The sequence below is a fragment of the Atta cephalotes genome (genome assembly GCF_000143395.1).
Source record: "Atta cephalotes unplaced genomic scaffold scaffold00022, whole genome shotgun sequence".
Lineage (NCBI taxonomy): Eukaryota > Metazoa > Arthropoda > Insecta > Hymenoptera > Formicidae > Atta > Atta cephalotes.
The window spans coordinates 3,613,038-3,635,579 of record NW_012130086.1 but is presented as its reverse complement, the minus strand read 5'-3'; the positions used below and the strand labels follow the sequence as shown (position 1 = coordinate 3,635,579).

Below are 22,542 nucleotides of genomic sequence, written 5' to 3'. Positions count from 1 at the left end.
TGCAATTTACATGAAATGAATTCCTTACAGATCTATTTAAACTATAAACTATCTAGGCTTTACATAGTTTTTTTACTGTTATCACTTATATCTTTCTTTTTCTTCAAGAGCATTTATATTTCGATATCATATTTTCTCCTGTATTCATTTCAACTCGTCTGACATTCCTTGCGTTTTATTCTGTCACGCTCTTCGTTTTTTTCCTTCGAAAAGTCCCACTTTTCGGTAACAAGCGCCAAACCGCGCAGCATAGAGGCGATTAAAGCTATTTTTCCGAAGGGTCAAAAGAAGTCGTTTGTTGTCATTGTGTTACCGCAGAAAAGGAGTCGACAAGAGAAAGAAAATTGAAAAGAAAGAGAGAAAGAGAAGATACTGAAGCGGCCCAGAATTGGTCTAGGCAAGAGAAAGGGGTTGGGAAAACACGAAACACGATTCGTCGTTTTTACAGACAATCCGTTCGTAAAACTTCCACCGGAATTCGATTTGAAACTTTCTGTTATCTCATTTGTATTTTTTTATTCAATGAATTGTCCATTTGCCACCATAGCTGGACGTTCAACGAGCTGGATAATCTGGCGATATATCGTCGAACATCAGCGATAACCGCAGCGATAACGTAATGAACGATTTATTTGCAGGGCTCTTTTCAGATTCCATTTGCAAATTTGCATCTAATTGTAAGATTTATATTGGAACGGTTATTTATTAAATGTGAATCTTTTTCTTCTTTCTATAGGATTTAAAAATAATTTTTAAATTGTGTGACATTTTATTTTCGTTTTTTAGAAATTTAATAAAATTCTTTCCATCAAAATTTTCAAAAAAGATTTAAAAAATGTCAAAGAAAAGATCTCGACATAATGTTTTCTTATATTACATGTTACTGTAAATATATTAAACAAAATAAGCATTTTAAAATACTGAAACTTAAAAATTAATAAATTAAATTATTGAAAAATAAAGATATTATACGAATGGCATGATTAAAGTTTTACTAAATAATTGCCTTCAAAAAACCATCGTCTTACTGCATGTTTGATATTTGCTGGTAAACAGTCAATTTTAATGGAATCGATATGCTTTTTGAGGAAAAAAAGATATAACGATCGAGGATTGCTCTCGCGAATATAGTTTGTTAGAATAATCGAGGTACGATCACTGTTACTGCAATTCGAGATTGACGCAGCTTACGAACGGGTAATTAATACGAACGGTAGTGCAATTATATACGCTGGTACATTAATTCGGCGTAACGCTCGCGCTGACAAACCGGCGGTGCAGCGGGCGAATCAATATTTTATTCGTAATTTGTCACTCGCTCAGTCGTTCTCGTTACATTCGCTGCCTGTGTGTGTTAAATACGCGAACATGTGCACGTGAATTTAACGACCAACCACGGAGTGGGCGCAATACGCGATTACCATTCAGGCAAGAATTAGTTGCAATAAATCAATCCGAAAGGCGCGAGATTTTTTCCGATGGATAGAACACAATAGCACCCGTATTGCAAAATAAAAAGAATCAAATTGTGGGAATTCACCGAGAAAGACTCGATCCCAAGTTTTCTCCTTTTATTATTTTCATTTTAAAGTTCATAAAACCTAATTGAATTATATGTAGAATAAAACTGAAAAATTCCATGAAGATCGGAAAAGAGAATAAGCATCAAATAAAAGATTCAGAAGAAAATGCAATAGAAATTTCTATCTAATTTTATGAAATACTTACATAAAAAAAAATCGTAGCTTTATCATTGATTAATAAAATCGTTAATAATTTTTGTTATGAAATATTCTACATATCATAATTTAATTATTTCTGTAACAAGATATATAATTTTTTATTACATCTTTTCTGGAACGATATTTTTCCTTTTCTGACATTAACAATAAACATTGATACATTGATACAAAAGCTTGTAATTTACAAACTCAATTGAATTTTTATGACGTGCTTTTCATTTTCTTCTAACCAAGCGATTTTCCACGATTAAGTACGTTATATTCAAAAATTGTTTGAAAAAGAAATTGGCTGGAGAGAGGAGAGAGTGACACTGACACTAGTCTCAAATGAAATACGAATACTCTCGAGAACACGACTCGAATAGTCTGTGATTCGTATCGCGATTTCTATATTGAGGTCGCTCAATTAAGCTTCTCTCTCTCTCGCAAGCGGCGGCTTTGTATAAAGGGTGAATCCGGCAGGGTCTAATGCTAGCGTTTCCAGGGGTAATTTATAGTCAGCCATTGTACTTGGAATAGCTCTCTCCTGGTATCACCGAGGATACCAGTGAACGGAAAGGAGAGAAAGAGACAGGAAGACGCAAGCGGGGCGGAGAAACGTATAACAACGGGATGAGCAACAGGAGAGTAAAGGAGGCAGAATCGACCATTGCGGATACGTCTGACGGGTTGAAGGGTTGCAGGGGGTGCGAGAAGACCGGGGAAAAGGGAATAGTAGCTAGCTGGCTTCTACTGGCAACTCGATGGCATCGCGTATTGTTTCCCATTCTACTTACTTTATGGTCTCTCGTTTCTTTCCGCTTTACTTCGTTTTACTTGCGCGAGCGCACTCAAATGTACGTATTCGCGTATCCGTGTACTTGCAGTCGTCTCAGTGTCTTCATCGAATTAACGATGTCTAAGTATGATGATACGCAAAGCTATCACAAAGCTATCAAATAGTCATAAATAGATTTATAATCCACGTTTTCATTATAGTTCAATGTTTTATCTGAACTTTTGCTTCGCGCAACTGAAAATTTACAATTGATCTAATTAATAATAAGAAAGACTTGACAAACTACACAATCATTTAGAGCACATAAAGTTGACGTCAAAATCTGATAAATATAATTATTAACGTTGGCTCGATGCGGCTTATTTATTAATTTATGTTGACTAAAAGACATTAATTAATTTCAAGGAATTGAAATGACTCTAAAAAAAATGAATACTAAGTTTATTTTAGTAACAATAATTCAAATATACAGATGCAACAAAAAGAATAGAATTTTGAATGAGAGTTCAATAAATCGTCAATTGCGGAGAATTAATATGTATTGTATGATATTTGAGTTCCTAGGAAGAACACAAAATCATAATAAGATCAAAGATAGAAGTCATTTTAAAAACAATTAGAATGATGTCATTCGCTTACACTTTTGATAATGATTTTGTGATGAATTCTTCACATGATAAAATCAAAATTTTTTAATGATTTTTCAACTAAAAAATCAAAATTTAAAATTCTTAACTTCGCATAAAATCATCAAAAGTGTACGATTGATATCATTATAATTTTTCCTAAAATGATTTCTACTTAATTAGTATCAACTCGATCTTATTATGATTTTATGTTCTTTCTGAGTTATAAAAAAAATTAATAGTGGGACGATATACGGCAATAAATGATTCGATCTACAATACAAATTATCAATGACAATCGAGAATCAATGAAAGAGCTGAAGCCCTATTTTTTAATAAATGGACTGAATAAAATGAATTAATAAATATGCTGTATTGCAAAAGAAATCTACCATTTTTATTAGTATAATATCAAAAAAATGTATAAATATTAGCTTGTATAAATATGAATATTATAAAAGAAGATCGATATTTGTGTGAAAATTAGTAGTAGAAGTCATCACTGCAGTCAGACAATCGGACATCTGCGCTCTGATTATGAATATGAATGAGCGCGACGCGCGAAGCCATGAAACCGGTGAAACAGTGAGATACACGTGGTGATGTTTGCGTTTTCATATCTGACGCACGAGCGGTAATTGTCGATGCCATATAGCTTCTTTAATTCGTAGATGAGTCAGAGGATGTTGATATGCAGTCAACAAATTATCTCCAGTTGACACTGGCGATACTCAAGCCGCACGTCGTTAAATCCCCGTTCGTTCTTCAGGTATGAATCTAACCTCACTTTCACTGAGTGAGAATGCAGGTTAGGCTTCGAAGGATAACTGAAGGAACAATACAATTCCGCGAGTAACGTCGAGGGAATGAAATTTGGAAAATTTAATGACTAAAGTTCGTACTGATTTTTCAGAAAATTCGCGATTTAATAATTGACAATAATTTCAAAGTTGTCAGATCGCGCAGAACGACGATATCTCACGAGGAAGCCGAATTATTTTACAAGGAGCACAAGGATAAATTTTTCTACAATCGTCTCTTAACTTTCATGTGCAGCGGTCCATCAGACATTTACATTCTGGCGCATCACGACGCTATCGCAAAGTGGCGTCAGCTGATGGGTCCTACAAAAGTTTATCAAGCGCAATATAATGCACAAGATACTATCAGAGGGATGTTTGGTCTCTCGGATACTAGAAATGCCACGCACGGATCTGGTAATCAGTCATAATATCGCACATTTCAACAGAATGCATTAATAAAAAATTGTATTGATAAAAAAAGAGACAGTAATGTTATTCACTTTAGATTCGACTGAATCCGCAAAAAGAGAAATAATGATATTCTTTAAAGACTTTAACATAAACAAGTGGTACAGCAGTGAGGAAATATTTTATAACTTGGGAAAATTACATTTCGATCCAATGTCCTTTGTGCACACCATTGACAAGACTGAACAAGACACAAAATAATGATGTACAACATTAACATATTAAATAAAATATTTATTATTTATTATTTTTAATAAATGATATATTCCTATCTACACAATTGCTAGCAAAATTCAAACTGTGCTTGTATGAAAATAGTATTTATTGTATTTTTTTCTGGGTTTGTAGAATTTTTTTAATGCTAGATGTCAATTGATCGAGCTAGTCAATCTTTCGTGTGTGTGTGTGTGTGTGTGTGTGTGTGTGTGTGTGTGTGTGTGTACGCGTGTGTGCGTGCGCGCGCGCGTGTGTGTAAAATTGACTAGTTCAGTTAGATGAGTTAGACGAGAAATATACGATATTTTGGATTAAGACATGGACGCATACTCAACATTTCTACATACACATTGCATTTTAATCAAAACAACGTGATTATGCATTTATCTTCACGTAAACTTTTGGACGCGAAAATACTTTGATCCCCTCTTCCAGTTTATTCAATTGCTTCTCTATTTCCATCTTGCGTCTTTGTGCTCTAAGAGTATCCGTTTTTATAGGCATCATATTTAATTCATTGACGTACTCCTGATAATCTGCATTCCAAAAACATAATTCAGTGAATTTGAATATATAATAATTAAATATTAACATTTGAAGCAAATAATTTATGATTATTGTATAAATTTTATTATACCACAGATACACACTTTTTTTTAATAATCGTAACGTCTCCTTACGTTCATGATCAGGTAAAGGCACGTGACCCTCCGGACAATCAGAATGCAGTGTTTTCGCTTTAGCCTTTTGTTCCTTTTCTTGTGCTTCCTTTCTATCTCGAAGATATCTATTTAAAAAAATTATTAGAAAAAAGAAAAATAAGTTAATTTCATTTTCTGATTTAATATTTACATCATAATCAATTATATAATTTTCTATTATTAGTACATCGCATTGTATATTTCCTACATTTTATTTTTCTTATAATCGCATTTATATATAATATATTAGATGTAATAAAAAGAAATCCATTATTTTTGCATGAAATTGAATGGAAAAATAATGGATTTTTTTTTACTATACCTAATATAAGAAAATCTAATATAAAAATAATATAAGAACAATATAAGAAGAGAGATTTTTTTAGTTTCATAGTATATCTAAGTAAAATATTTTAAGAAAATGTATACTACAATGTAAAAAAATTGAATAGAAAAAATAATACAAAGAAAGAAATTAGGTTGTATTTTATTTAGACGCTGTCATTATATCTTTATTGCTCTTTATGCAAAAGAAAGATAAAATGAAATTTACAGTGTGAGGATCTAAATTAAATACAAGCTTAATATAACATCAAGGAAAATTAGAGAAGAAAAATAGTCGCAATTTCCTACTTAGGCAAAACTCCCTTGCGGTAATTCGGAGGTGGTACACCATTGTTAAGTTGTGTCATCAGTTTATTGGCAACAGAGGTACGTTCTTTATTTAATTTGATAAAATTGATTTCCTCTTTAGATGCCGGCGACATGGAATTTCGTAAGTCAGTTTTCTGTAAATTTTCCGAATCATGCATATCACCTCTGTCTGCAGGTGAATCAGATTGTTTCCTCAAATTTTTCTCTTCTTGTTTATTTAAATCACCATTGTTTGCTATTTTGTGCTTTATAACCTTCTTTGATGGATATCTGTTGAAAAAAAATTAGAAAAACGGTCTCTAGATAAAATCTCGCTTGCTAACATTATTAATTCTTTTATTAATAAATTAGTAATTAAATTAGAAAATTAATCAATTACAGATAAAATGAATTAAATGTATTGAAAATTATAATATATATGTTTCCAAGATCTTTCTTTAATTAATTCTATTCTAATCTAATATTATTATCAATTTAAAATTGAACTTTACATAATAGGTTTCAAATACATTTACCGAATAACACCTTCAGAGTATATACTTTCCAATTGATCTATATCTAAAGTCTGAATTCCCTGACTTCTGTACTTAACAGTGCTTTGTGCATCCAAACATTCTAAACCATTTGCACTGTCAGATTTATGCAATACATTTGATTCAGGTGAAACCTTTGGTTGCAATCTCTGCTGACTGTTATGTTTACCAGTTCTCTTTTGTTTGCTCGACACATTATTATTCATTCCTGGTCCAATAATCTTTTTGGTAGAAACAGCATGCTTTTTATCATACTCAAATACATTGATCCTATTCTGAGCTTGTTCATCAATTTCCACTTTGTCATTTGACACTCCCTCAACATTAAAATAGTTCTCATGTTTCTTCTTGTCTCGGAAGGTAGTGATCACCTTTGCAGATACATTCTGGTACTTGTCTGTACTCCTTTGATGCTTGTGTAATTGTAACTTTTCTAATTCTTCCAGCTCTTTATTCGCTTGGAAGCATTGTTCCATTCGCCGCAGGTTTTTCACATTTTCTTGAATAAAATTCTTCCTTCTCACTGGTTCTAATATTCAACAAACAAAAAATTCAACATTATTAATTATTTCTCGTGTGCACCCAAATTTATTCAATTATTTCTTTCTATTTCAAACATTTTATTCGTATGTTATGAGATAAAATCTATTCTTTCGAGCTTCTAAACAATCGTTGAATTAAAGATATATTACTTACTAGGGTCTGGAAAAATGCCCTTCAATGTTGTTACTTTCATTTTCTTGAAACAAGAACGGTATATTATCACTCTGCTACATTTATAATTTACATTTCGGAAAAAGGCACCGGTTTCAAAACATACAATTGATGTCTCTTTACCGCATAATTTTCGTTTTACGCATACGTCGTTTTCCGGCCGTTACCACATAAACAATTTTGTTTACGTATCGGATGATAGCTGCGTATAACCCCTAATCTGTCAAAATATAGTATTGCCAACATCAAGCGTAAAACAATTCATTGTAGGTCGGTCAGGAAATATTTTTATCGACGGATGGTTATGGAGGGATGTCTACTTTTCAGCTAATTTTTTACTTTGTAAATTTTATTTTTTTCTTTTTACTTAAACTTAAATCATCAATACATATTATTTTTATACGAGATTTTGTATAATAAAAAAATGCAATTATTGTAATTATTATAACAATACGACGATAACAATAGTACAATATACGTAGTACATAATAATAACAGTAATACCGACAACTGGTACAATTTGATATGAATTTTTTAAAATTGAATTAAAGTGAAATAAAACTGATTAAAAATAATTTAATAATGAAAACATCTACAGAAAAGTTATTCTAATAATAAATGATATATAAAATTTTAAATAAACTATAAAGATAACTTTTTATTTTATTTAAAAAAAATAAAACTATTTAAAAATATTATAATTTTAATATCTATTTAGATATACTTTTGTCACATATTAAATAAAATTTAAGAACTTTAATCTGCGATTTTCTCAAAGAATAGTTTATTTCTAGAAATAAATAAAAAATGAACAAATTTTTAGTATTTTTCGCACTTTTATTATTTATAAATGTAAGTATTAAAAAAAAAGGATTACAATAAATAATAATATTTATTGATCTTTTTATATGGGTGACAAATGTTGTACTATTTATTAGGTATTTTTAATTTAAATTTTACGGACGAGATTGACATCATAATAATACTATAGACTGAATGAGTAGGTAGATAGAATTAATGCTATTATTATATGTGTTATTTATCTTGCATAAAAAAACTGCAAAATATATCCATATGTATAAATAGAATTACAATAATTAATATTCATATGTATGAATAGAATTACATTAATAATATTATTTTGCAGTTTTAATATTTTAATTAAAATGAATAATATCTATAAATAATATGTATAATTTTATAAAGTAACTTTTTATGAAATATAATTGATTATGAATAATTTTATAAAGCAACTTTTGATGAAATATAATTGATTCTAATACCCAAAAGTTAACTGTCTTTTTTTGTGTTTACAATATTATAGTGATTTGAAAAGAAACGAAAGCGTTACATAATCTTATTTATTAAACAATTAAAATGCGATAAATTCGGGCATTTATTTTTACTTATCTATTTCATTTTAATATAATATTATATTGTACATTTTTATTGTCGTGTGGAATATTGAACAGTAAGATATCGCTGCACTTATTAGCTGTAATGTGAATTATACTTTGTTTTATATGTTACATATCTCACATGATATATTTTATATATTTTATAATAACTAATACATTTCTTACTGATGCAAAGCAATTTAGAGATGCTACAAACAATCCGCCGATACGCAGGTCGAAAGCTTTATTGCCTATTTGTAATAGAAATAATATCATTTTCTGTATGTATAATGATGCTATATATCAATGAACATTATGAACAAATGATCGGATAATTAATGGATAACTCGAGAAATGTAGAAAAGATATATTTCTTTTTACTAGCAACAATTATTACATATTAAATAATGTTTCTTACGCGGTGATAAAAATATGTGATTATTATGATCCGTAATTTCTTGTCCAGTATAGTTCGCTAAAAACATGTATAAAAGAGTGATAATTACAATTATGAAGTGCAATATGGTTTCTTCCTTGTCGTTTACAACTTATATAGTCTATAATAAAAAAAATCTAAAATAGCAATGAAATATCAATACACATTTGTTTTAGTAACATTCTAATGTAAATTACATTCTAAATTTCTGATGGACAGTGAAATCTCACTCCAAGAAAGTGAAAACAATCACCCTTCATTTCTTGAAAAAGAGTGACAATTTTTACTTTTTTTTAGAGTGAATTTTCATTTCAATCATGATAAATCATTCATGATAAAACATATCTTACATTTTGTAAAGTGAGATTTTATTCCTTTAAAAGGAAAATTCATTTTAAAAGGAATGAAAATTGTAACTTTTTTTTTCAAGAAGTGAAATATTTTCATTTTTTTTCAAGGGTGATTGTATTTTCACTTTCTTGGAATGAGATTTCATTGCAAGAAATTTAAAGTGTAGTTGACAAGATGCTAATAAGAAAATGTCGTACAATAATTTTTTTAATTACATGCAATAAAAGTCGGCCGAGTAATTAGGTTTATATAAAAATATCATGTAAATTCGGTTTTTACAAATTAATTGATATTGAATCCGAATATTATAATATATTATTATTTACGTAGATCCAAGAATGAGCAAAAACTCACTTGACAGAGATTGAGACTTGAGTTAAGCACGCCAACCGCTTAACGAAAAGAAGGATCCCTCAAAACAAGATATGAAAGATTTCACAACCTTCAAATATAAGAAAATATTGTTACATATTATTGTGCATGTATGTGGGCATTATCAAATAAACAATAAATGAAAATTAATATGTTCAGAATAATATAAATAAATGAATTAGTGTCTAATAATATTTTTGCATGAATTTATACATTTTCAAATTGATGCAAATTGCGCACCAATTATTTGTCTTGAAATCTTATCATTATCAAATAAATACCAACTTTATTACTTTACGATGTACGTCCATGACATAAATTATCTCTTTATAAATCATAGTCTTTTTCTCGAATTTTTTTTGTAAATTATTAATTGTCATTACTCGCTCAATCAATAATTGTGCATAATATATGTTTATTAAAATTATAATTTTCTTAAATTTATTTGATATATCAATATAATTTTATTTCCAAACATTAGTTTTTGTACTCTTATATTTATTTTCTTACCTAGCAATTTCAAACATACTGCAAGTATATTTAAGATATCCTATGAGCATCGTTCCTATTGCTATCATTGCAATTGCTCCTATACAAAAAACTACATTCATGTGTATTAAAGATAAATAGAAATATTTTTCTTGATCGATAAAATATTTTATCATCAATTTCAAGTGATGTGATCGAGACTCACTCTTGGGTTTAATAATGTCGAAAATGCATGGCCACATTAACATAAAAATAGCAACAGATAAAGCAACGATTGTGATCACTAAAGAAAAAAGTAGTCATATGAATAATTGGTTTTTTAAGTATCGATTTGCTATACATTTCAAATTTACTAAGTTTGTGCTGCAAGATATTTTTGCAGGAAAATAATTGTATAGTTATCTTAAGTTTTTTGTCATTAATTTTTTTCTAATTTTGATAAATAAAATACGTTTTTAAGGAAGTATAATTATATATTTATATATCTATTTTCAATTATTTTTTTAAATGTTCTATTTTGATAAAATAAAATAAAGATATATCTTTATATAAATTAGTATAATAATTATTTATTAATCTTTGCTACTAATTTAAATAAATTTTTTTATAATATTTGATGAAAATCGATAGCTCTCTTACATATAATTTTTGCTGTATAACGCAAATTCTGCGTTGCGACCATATCTTTTCATTTTTGTCATTTAGCTCATTATAAACATGCTTAAGTCTAATAAATTTCTTATCTATTATGTCAATAGTATTTTATTTACAATGCTTCTCGTTGTGAAATGGAAAAATGGTTGTTTGAAAAAAATTATATACAGAGTGTCTGAAAATAATCGCCAAATATTTCATGGGCAGATAGAGCGGGCGGACTAAACTGAATCGAAAAGTCCTCTACTATTTTGTAAGTTTCCCCAATAGTTAACAAGATATTAATCCTTGAAAATAGCCAAATACTATTGCGAAGTGTATACGCCTACCGATCTTGGCGGGGATCTTGGGAGTTGGGGATTGGCTGGCAAGCGCCGCGCGCCGTGCACTCCACCGCAAGCCACCATAGCTCGGACAGCGCGCTTGCCAGGTTATCCCTGCTCCCTACGGCCAAACGATCAGTAGGCGTACACTTTACAGTAGTATTCGGCTATCTTTAAGGATTAATATCTCGTTAACTATTGGGGAAATTTACAAAATGGTAGAGGACTTTTCGACTCGGTACTTTAGTCCGCTCTACCTGCCCATGAAATATTTGGCGATTATTTCCAGACACTCTGTGTATAGAAAAGGTATTCATTTGTAGCGGATTGTCTATTTAAACGCATGCAATAAAAATCTACTAACTTACGGTTTGATTATTAATCCAAAATGAATTGTATTTAATTATAAATACAACGTAAAATAATATGAAAGAGAATATTGTAATAACAAAATCGGATGTGCATTCTACAATCAAAAATTTTATAAGCTATAATGAACAATAAAGTTGGATTAAAAAGAATTTTAAAAATAAGATAGAAAGGATTTAAAAATAAGATATTTTTAAATATATTATGATATATTAATATATCAATAAAAATAATTATAATTATAAAAAATCAAATTTTTTAATATAATTATTTGTATCTTTTACTATATCTTTTACTATATCTTTTACAATCAAATATAATATATAATATATATTATAAATATAATATATAATATAATCATATATTTAATAAAAAAATGTTAAATATGCTAAGCACAGTTTGTTTAATATAATACAATAAAAAGTATTAACATATCAGAAGTACAAAGCTCGTTAGAATATCAAAAAATAAGAGCTGCTGAAATAAAACGAATTTTGATTGTTTATAAGTCAATCCATAAGCAGAAGAATTCGGTTTAGACTAAAGTGCTGAATGTTTCATCTCTCGTTAAATCAACATGCATCTAATTGTGAAATGCCGGAAAGTTCTGCACATTTTTTTTTTCAATCGATTAAATTTCTTTCTGTTCATCTAAATTTTAATGTTATCTAAATTTTAATTGTATAACTTATTACAAAATGCATAAAGTGCATAAAGTGTGTAGCAAATGAAATTATAAATAGACCGCATACAATTTAATATATTCGCTCGGGAAGAGGTTAGTGATTAAGCGATTAATTTGACGTTGAAGAAAATTTAATGGATGTTTATTTCTCACAGAAAAATCTTTTACGAGATGACTTTGAAATCGAAGTTCGCGTAAGCACAGTCACTTTTTCTTTTACCTGTACTTTTATTATGCTTCATTTTATTTCGTGCTCTCGTTGGATATGTTTATTTGTTGAAAATAACTGACCGTTGATTTGAGATGTTAACATATCAACTACTGAAAATATCACAAATAAAGTGTACAATACAACAATTTCTAATTATATAATATAATACTAACTTTGCTTAAAAAACAAAAAATGAAATATTTATTATATATTTGGACCATAATATATCAAAAACATTATCTATCTATTAGGTATCTCGTGATTTCATTCATTTCTTAGAATTCATTTATTTCTAATAATATTTTTCTTTATTTAATAATATCATCGCAAATATTATATCCAGATATAATGTTATTTATTCGAGTTATTTATTCAATCAGCAATCTTTGATATTTCATTGCTTTTTATACATATATGAAAAAAGTAAAGATTTTTATTAACATTCTTATTTATTCATTACATATTTTTATTTATTTTCTGTGAATTCTATTTGTGTGCCTTATGTTTATATGCGAAAAATACCTCATCATTAGTTGATATCATGTCGAATACAATCTATTCTACATGTATGTAAATTAACTAATTATTTCCTCTGTTATATAAGCAGCATTACGATTTAAAGAAAAAATATTATATATTTTCTTTATTTTATTGAACAAATAATAGAGACAGTAAAATCAGACATTTGCCTTTACTTACCTATTTAATTTTTATATACTATTTAACTACATAGATGATGTATTTTCACATCATTGCTGTGTAGAATATATGACAGTGAAGTAAGATATCGATGTACTTGTTAACTGCAACAATATACTTTCTTTTATTTTGTTTATACGTGTGTTACATTGTATATATTCTAATATGTAATATGTTTTTACCGAAGCGAAGCATTTTAAGGATGCTTGAAATAATCCGCCGACGTTTAAACTGAAAGTTTTGCTACCCCTTTGTAATAAAAATAATATTAGTTTCTGTATGGATAACGGCGCTGTATACCAACGGATGTTATACCTATGGAAAATATAAATATATAATATATAACTACAGATAATTAATAATTTAAATATATAATATGTAAAAAAATTAATAAATGTACATATGCGCATACGCATACATACACTTTGCATAGGGTAATTCCGATACGCCACACCTACAACAAAAACTTAATTTAACTTAATTAACTTAATTAAACTTAATGAAGTATTATTTATTATTTTTAAGATGAATGAACTATATCAATAACAAATTTTATACTGTCTACTACTATGAAAAAATTATTAGAAATTTGAAATACTTATTTTTCGTATTAAAAAAAACTTTTTAAAATTCTTGCATTTTTGCAAGGGGGGGGATACTACTCATAGCCATATATAGGGGAGGGAGGAGGGTATGTATGGCGTATGAAAAATTTACAAATAATCAAACAAATACCCAGTAAAAAATTTTTCGTTCATAAATATGTATAAATATGTATAAATATATAATATTCATAAACATGTTTATAATCATAGGGTAACTTCGGCAAATACGCCGCAGAAGTCAGAAAAAATAGAAGGAGCGAGGGTAATTTTCCCGTGACTACTTTGTTGTATGCCTTTATGTTATATTAGTATTGTATTATGATTCCAATTTCTTATTGTTAATATTAATGAAATTATTGTGAATTGAATAGATTTGTCACTATATTAAGTAGCGCCATCATAAATTATAATCAACATAAAATGATTACTGTAGCACGTGCAAAAAATTTAGTGGTTATTTCGTAATGAACACATGAGTGTAGAGGATAATAAAGCATGTATAACAAAATACAAGTACTTTGCTCTTGTATTTTTTATTTATTTATTTGTCTTGTATATCGCACCTGTTTGAGATATACAATATTTTTAGCGGGTGGGATTTATGCCCAAAGCATACAAAGTGCGCAGATTGAATTCAATGCAATAAACATGAAATATGTATCTCATGTCATAATATTTGTAATACATGTGGAAGATTATAATTATTTATTATTTTGTATACATATTTATCATTCTTATTCCTTAATAAAACTTATAAATGCATTTTATAAGTTATTATTGTGTCATTTTACGTCTTATTTATATATTATTTATATCTTATTTATATATTTATATATTATTTGTAAATTTTTCATGAACCGTATATAGCCCCCTTCTCTCTATGAGTAGCTATATATCCCATGGGATATATGGCAAAAATGCAAGGATTTATAAAAGTTCATTTTTTAATACGAAATATAAATATTTCGGATTTCTAATTTTTTTTTCATAATAGTAAACAATTTAATAATATTATAATTTCATAATAGTAAACAAAGTTTTTACTGATATCGTTTATTTACTTGAAACATAGTAAATAATATTTAATAAATTAAGTTTTTGGTAGGTTCGACGTATATACCGGAATTACTGTACACAGTATGTCTGAAAAGTTCCCGGACTGAAGTTAAAATCAAAGATTTAAGGTTTCATCTTTTCTTTTATTTAGGCTTCTACATAATCTCCTCTTTCAATATTTTGGATTCTAAACTATCGATTGGAAACTATAATAGTATACTACATGGGCTGAAAAGTCCCATTTTATGGGATTTTTAATGAAAACAAGCGGTTTTTGGGCAAAGTTATATTTATTCCTCAATATAGTTGCCTTCGAGGACGATACACTTGGTATAGCGATTTTCCAACATTTCAATGCCCTTTCTGTAGTACGAAACGTCCAAGCCTTCGAAATACGCCTCGGTTTCCGCGATGACTTCCTCATTCGATGTGATTCTCTTTCCCTGGAACCACCGCTTGAAGTTTGGGAACAGATAATAGTCGCTGGGGGCCAAGTCTGGAGAATACGGTGGGTGAGCAACCAATTTGAATCGTAATTGGTCCAATTTGGCCATCGCTTTCAAGGACGTGTGTGACGGTGCGTTATCGTGATGGTATAGAACGAAGGCGAAAGTAACGCCACTTAAATGACTGTAGCTTGTAAACGAATGAATGAAATGTCATGAAACTTCATACATAAACTAGTGACTGATGACCCTCTCAAACGAAATGAATCATGTTCATTTTCTAATGGCGCCACGTATTGAAAAATCCCGGGACTTTTCAGCTCATGTAATAGATTGGAAACTGTAATAGTTCTCTTTCGGAACCGCCTTTAGCTTACGTGTTACGTTCGCTTGAATGATTGGTATATTCTCAAAAAATTGTCTTTTTAAAGGCAAAAACTGTCTTTTTATTTTGGGGAACAAAAAGAATTCTGCCGGTGCGAGATAGGGAGAATACGGAGGGTGATTTATCACTGATCTGATGTTTGGTCAAAAACTGCGACAATTAAGGCAGAATGAACTGGCGCGTGTGAAGAAGTATCCAATTCCCAGAGGCGATAAAATATTGTCTGATATTAAATAAAATATACGTCTTATTCATTTCAGAAAGCATTTCAAAATCTCTAAATAAAATATCGAATTAATGATTTGGCCAGGTGGCACAAATTCATGATAAATCAATCCTGCAGAATTAAAAAATGTGAAATGATGAACATTGTCTTCATTTTTTATTTTTGTTGGCGAACTTTCGTTAGTCTTGTTTCATTAAAAGTTATCCATGTAGACGGCTGTCTCTTTGTTTACAGATCGTAAACATGAAACACCATGTCTCGTCACATAATGATAATTTTTGTGAAACCTGGATCCTTGTCTGCCGTTTTAACAAAGTCACGACAACAATTCACACGCATTTCTTTCTGTTGTGGAATTAAAAAATGTAGAACAAAGAGCGCACAAATTTTTCTACGGTTCCAATCCCCATGAATGATGGTAGAAACAATATTTTTATCGATTTTTAATTATTCAGATATCGCACGAAGTGTCAGACGAGGGTCCTCGGTTAGTAAAGAACGCACAGCTTTCACAATTCGTTTCGAACCGTTGACGGTTGACCACTTCTCGCGTCTCCAGTGAGACTACCGGCCTTTCTTAAAACGTTTAAATCGAATGTTACTGTGCATGACGATACATCCTCTTCGAACACTGTTTTCATCATGTCGTTGAATTTCCGTTGCAATTTTGCCAAGTTTGAAACAAAACTTGATTCACACTCGTTGCTCCATCGTAAAACTTGAATGGCACACTTAAATACATAAATCAAAACACGTCCTCATTTGCCAAGTATTCAATCAATATTAATATAACTTGCACATGTTTTGCAGAAACTATTTCTAACATTGGTCGTTAGATAAGACGATTTGTCTCATAAAAAAAAAAGTCCGGGAACTTTTCAAACATATTGTGTATATGAAATATGTTCATATGTTCCCATTTCTTTTATAAAACTTTTTAGTGTAATAGAAATAATAATAGTAATGTGAGAATATTAAAAATAATTAAAAAAATAATTTTCACACTATTTGTTTAAAACAAAAATTAAGTTTGAAGAAATGTAAAATAATTACTTATAATTATATATAATTATATATAAAATTATGCATAATTGTGTATGAGCAATTTTTTTTACATTTTTCCAAACATGTTTTTTTCTAAAACGAACAATGAGAAAATTATTCCTTTAATTACTTTTTATGTTTTCACGTTACTATTATTATTTCCATTACACAGAAAAGTAATTTTTCAAAAGAAAGAGGAATATATGAACATATATGGACATATTTTATATGTAATTATATATATTTATGCATATTTATGTAGTTATTTATACATATTTACGAGTATACATATTCATGCATGAAAAATCTTTTACTTTTTAATGCTTATTAATGAGACATAAAATAACACAATAACTTATAAATTATGTTTACAAAGTTTTATTAAGGAATAAGAATGATAAATATATATATGAAATAACAGATAATAATTACAATCTTCCTACATATATTACAAGTATTATTACATGAGGTACATATTTCATGTAATGTGTTGATGACGCTTATTATAGTGACGCTTATTATATATTATAAGATAAATCGATTCAAATCACAATAATTTCATTAATATTAACAGTAAGAAACTGAAATTATAACACAATATTAATATAGCATAAAGGCATGTAACAGAGCAGTTGCGGGAAAATTACCCCCCACTCCTTCTTTTTTTCTGACTTGCTGCGTAAATCCCGTAAGTGCGGCTTATTTGCCGAAGTTATTCTATAGTAGAAAGAATACTATACATGTATAAAAAATTTCTTACGCAGTGGAAAAGACATGATTATTGTGATCCGTGATTTCTTGTCCAGCATAGTTAGCTAAGAACATGTATAAAAGAATAACACCTGCAATCGTAAAGTGTAATAAAAATTCTTCTTTGCTGTTGCCAAATGTTATACTTTGAAAAATCTGAAACATCATTCTTAAATGTTTTAAATAATTTGTAAGAAAATTAGAAAATAAAATATATATGTATTTTTCTTGTTTTTTTAATAATTTTAGAATTAAGTTTTAATTCTTTCTTAAATGTTAAACTTTTTAATTACTTTTTAATCTTTCTTTTATATTATTATATATGTATTTTTTATTTTTATTAAATTATTTTCATGAAAATATTACGAAATATTACATTATTTATATTTATCTAAAATATATGTTATACAAAGATGATATGATAAGACTTACTCGGAATAAGTTTAAACTCAAGCAACATACACTAACTGTGATTAAAAACAAGAATGATCCTTCAAAGTTGGATATTAAAAATTCAGCATATCTTTAAAAAAAAAGTATTACTATTATATATCGAAGACTAAAAGTATATTGTAATTTAACATTTTTTGAAATATTATTAAATATCATTATTTAGTTTTTTAATGCTATCTTATTATTGCAATATATATTGCAAAACACATATATTTAATCTATGCAATTTATTATAATTATTGTAATTATTGTAATTATGATTTATTGTAATTATGATAAAGAAAGTGATATATATAGTATCATATAATTACTATAAAGATATATAATATCATATAAAAGATATATAGTATCATATAATTACTATAAAGGTAATTATAAAAGCTTATTGTTATTAAAACTACTGCTATTAAAACATTTTATTTTAATAATACTGATAAATTTATATACATATATAACATGTATTTATGTATTACATGTATTTTTGTGTAAGTACTAACTTCATAGCTTTACGATGGATATCGACAGCATGAATCATTGCCTTATAAATTGTAATTTCATTTTTCACGTTTTTTTTTAAAATTTTGTTCATCATTGCTTGTTCAATACGGTAGCTATAAATAATAATTTTGCTATACCTGTAAAGTCTTTCTAGATTTATTAGATGAGAAATAATATTCTACTTATAAAACAGATGTCTATTTGGATATTTTATATGTTCTTTTGCTTACCTGGCAATCTTAAACATTCCACAAGCGTGTTTGAGATATCCTATGAGCATCGTTCCCGTTGCTATATATGCAATTGCCCCTATACAAGTAGCTACGTCTATGTGTAGCAAAATTAGATAAAAATACTTTTCTTGATTGACGAAGTATTCAGTCATGATAGGAATTAGAGGATGTGGTCGAGATTCATTCATGGGCATAACGATATCGAGAATGCATGGCCACATTGGCACAAAAATAATAGCTAATGCACAGCACAATGTAATTTCTGAGCATATTTAAAAAAAGTAGTCATATTTTGCTGTATGCAAAAGAATAATAATGCAAAATATCGCGTTTTGATATAATGATTGGAAATATGTTAAAATAATAAAAAAATAATAAAGAAATAGATGAGAAAGTAATAATATTTCAGAAAAATATTTTTTATGTAAATTATTAATATTTTAAATTGTTTGGAAGATCAATCAATTTTTTTGTATATTTTATATTTAATTATCTTTTAAATGTCGAATATTCTAGCACAAAATTGCATGCTTATGCTTCTTTAATATTTTTTACTTGTCTGTTTAATAATAATAAAACAAAGTAATTATATATATTTTTAATTATATTTTATATTTTGATAAAAATACGACGTTTAATATACAAAGCAGTAAAGATCTATTATTTAATTTTTATATGATATTGTAATCTATTTTTTATTAACACGACATAAAGAAAATCATTAAATTTTATCTTACGTATAATTCTAATTGTATAATGTTTCGCGTTCAGTCCATACTTTTCTATGATAGCAATTTCATTTTCATCTTTTATTTCATTATAGATATGTTGTAGTTGCTCCAGTAAATACCTGATCTATTATATTAATAATATTTTATGTTGTTTTCTCCAGTAAAATGTGGGAAATATTCTATATATTTATAATGGATGAGTAAAAATCTAACTTACAGTGCGAGTGTTAATCCAAAACGAATTATATTTAATTATAAATAAAATTAAAAATGATATGTAAGAAAAAATCTTAATGACAAAATTAAGTGTATATTCTGCAGTCAAAAATGTCATAAGCTATAATCAATAAATTTATTCAAATATTCTTATTAATAAAATTGATCCTTTATTTGAATATCGATTTAATTATTTGAATATTTATATATTTGAATAACAATTTGATTAATGTAAGTCTAAAATAATCAGTTGCTTTTAATGCATAATAATTTTGTAATTAAAATGCAATTAAAATTATATATGTAAAATAATATAATACAATATTACATATATAATATTAAATATTAAATTGATATTAAATAATTAATTTTAAATGTATAGTAATTTATTACGTAATAAGAGACAATTAAAAATTTTTTTATACCTGAACTATAATGCAGCTCGTCAAAATACCAAAGAATAAAATTAATTGTAATTGAATGAGTTTTGATTGCTTATAAGGCCATAAGCCAATGGCGAGCAAAAGAATTCGATTGAGGCTAAAATACTGGGTCTCAATAAAAATCATCTCTCGTTAAGCATTGAGATACATCTGATTGCGAAAGAAACATTAAAGTCTTGCGTATCCCTTCCTCTCAAACAATTGCATATTTTGAAATTTTTTTTATGTTAAATTCTAAATAGCGTAATATAATATGTAACACTATAGTTTAATTTAGTACGTAATATAAAATACTGTTGTGGGATCACACATACGATACTTTGACAATTTTGCTGGGAGAAAAAGACGATCGATTTGATGTTGAATAGAATTCAGCAGCTGTTTATTTTACACTATAAATACATAAGGTGATGTCTTTGTCGAAGTCTACGCAAGCGCAACTCACTCGATTCCAGCAACGTTGTTTTATGTATTTCATTCTCGTGCGTGCACTCATAGGATGCGTTCTTTGGGGAATATCGGTCGAACTGTGTCTCAGAAGTGAGTGATACGAGTTATATGTGAAATTATTACCGGTGAAATAAAAGAAACTGTGAAAAGTGTTACGGATGTAAAAAATATTACAAAGCTTATTAAATATATTACATCTACTTGTAAGTAAAACGTTCTGCATTCTCGTAGTGTTAGTATTAAAGTCTTCACTTCATTATGTGACATTAATCTGTCTTTTATAACTTTCCTACCTTAATTGGCATTTGTTTTTAATTATCCAACAGAAAGTGATGCAAATATATTTGTCAGTTTTCAGTAAATGAATGATTATGTTTCGTATGTTTCGTATACGATCATAAATTAATTTGGTCTATTCAGAGAAATAGTAATCCTGCATGTATCAACCGTTAATTTATTAATAATTTACTATAAATATACTATTGTTTTCAATACTTACACATTTTTTTAAAATTAACATTCTTTACAATTCCAATAAAATTAATCAATCAATTCAATGTTAAAAACGGCCAAAATAAATATAAAGTTAAAGCTAATGCGCTGAATATGACCATTATTGAAGATCGCAAGGAAAAATGTTTCTGGCTACAGCTAATTCTGATTAGTTGAAATTACATTAGCTACTATAGCTATAAAATTTGCTAATACATACAGAGGATTTGTTGCTGTAGCTAATATAAGAACGCGATAGTAAAGTTACAGATCAATTTATTTAGCAATATAAAGTTAGTTGTCATAGTTATCGGATATGTCCGTGTAAAAGAAAATTGTCTCTAAATATAATTTGCTGAAACTGTACTTGCTACCAAATTGTCTGCTATACAGAAAACTGTTTGCTGCAATCGACATAATAGCAAAATGTTTGTCTGTTAAAATGATAATATTTAGGCCTCACAGCTAATGGAAATTAGCTGTGAAATAGGCACGTTAGATGTCCATATAATGCTACTGAATTAAACCTAATTTTTAACTGTGGCAGCTAATCTTTTTTTTCTATTTAAAATTATTTTACTTGATAAGTGAATTTATTATAGGCTCATTTAGCTTACAAATATAACAAATATTACAAGTATAACAAAAGCAATATCTCACATAATAATAAACGTGTAAATTTCGCATAACTACTGTACATTTCCATTGATTTCAGTCAGCTCATTGAATATGCTGGTCCAACAAATATTTTAACTGTCGTTTTAATAAAATTTGATATGATCGTTTTTTTTTTCTAAACTCAAGAGAAATTATATTGTATATTGAAATCTAATATTTTGAAAACATTTGTTTGTATGTAAATACAATAGATAATAATTATTTAATTTTTGAGTCTTCTCTTTCTTCGATTTGTCGATTAAATATTCTATAAGTTTTTTTTATATTTTTTAAATTTGAATATATTAAACTGAATTGCTTAATTTATTTTAAACGTAATGTAAAAAAAGAAATATTACTATGGGATCGAAATAACAATTTACACACCTTTATTCCAGAAGGGATGTATGGTTAAGCGAACAATTTGATTGTGGCAATAAAGTAACAGATGTTTGTTTTCTATATAAAGAAATATGTCATAAAGGGACTTGTGCGACAGAGGAAATCGCGCAGGTGCAGTTTGATTCTTTTTAACACAATGTATTTTAACGTATTTCATACACATATACACAGACACACACACACACACACACACACACACACACACACACACACACACCGCGCGCGCGCGCGCGC

General features: G+C 28.2%; 3 protein-coding genes across 3 annotated transcripts; 1 reads left to right on the top strand and 2 right to left on the bottom strand.

Moving 5' to 3' along the window:
- The first annotated feature begins 3,837 nt into the window (after positions 1-3,837).
- On the top strand, positions 3,838-4,618 carry LOC105619743 (nucleoside diphosphate kinase 6). Its single transcript, XM_012201262.1, has 3 exons — positions 3,838-3,915; positions 4,060-4,363; positions 4,455-4,618. The coding sequence occupies exons 1-3, from the start codon at positions 3,838-3,840 to the stop codon at positions 4,616-4,618; spliced, it is 546 nt and encodes a 181-aa protein (XP_012056652.1).
- A 390-nt stretch (positions 4,619-5,008) lies between these two features.
- LOC105619617 lies at positions 5,009-7,257 on the bottom strand. Its single transcript, XM_012201136.1, has 5 exons — positions 7,218-7,257; positions 6,504-7,050; positions 5,968-6,258; positions 5,284-5,420; positions 5,009-5,169 (listed from the first exon to the last, which is right to left on the bottom strand). Exons 1-5 carry the CDS (start codon positions 7,255-7,257, stop codon positions 5,009-5,011), a joined length of 1,176 nt encoding a protein of 391 aa, XP_012056526.1.
- A 6,014-nt stretch (positions 7,258-13,271) lies between these two features.
- LOC105619616 (odorant receptor 4-like) lies at positions 13,272-19,069 on the bottom strand. Its single transcript, XM_012201135.1, has 6 exons — positions 18,915-19,069; positions 18,684-18,797; positions 18,166-18,256; positions 17,744-17,889; positions 13,404-13,536; positions 13,272-13,325 (listed from the first exon to the last, which is right to left on the bottom strand). Exons 1-6 carry the CDS (start codon positions 19,067-19,069, stop codon positions 13,272-13,274), a joined length of 693 nt encoding a protein of 230 aa, XP_012056525.1.
- Positions 19,070-22,542: the final 3,473 nt, after the last annotated feature.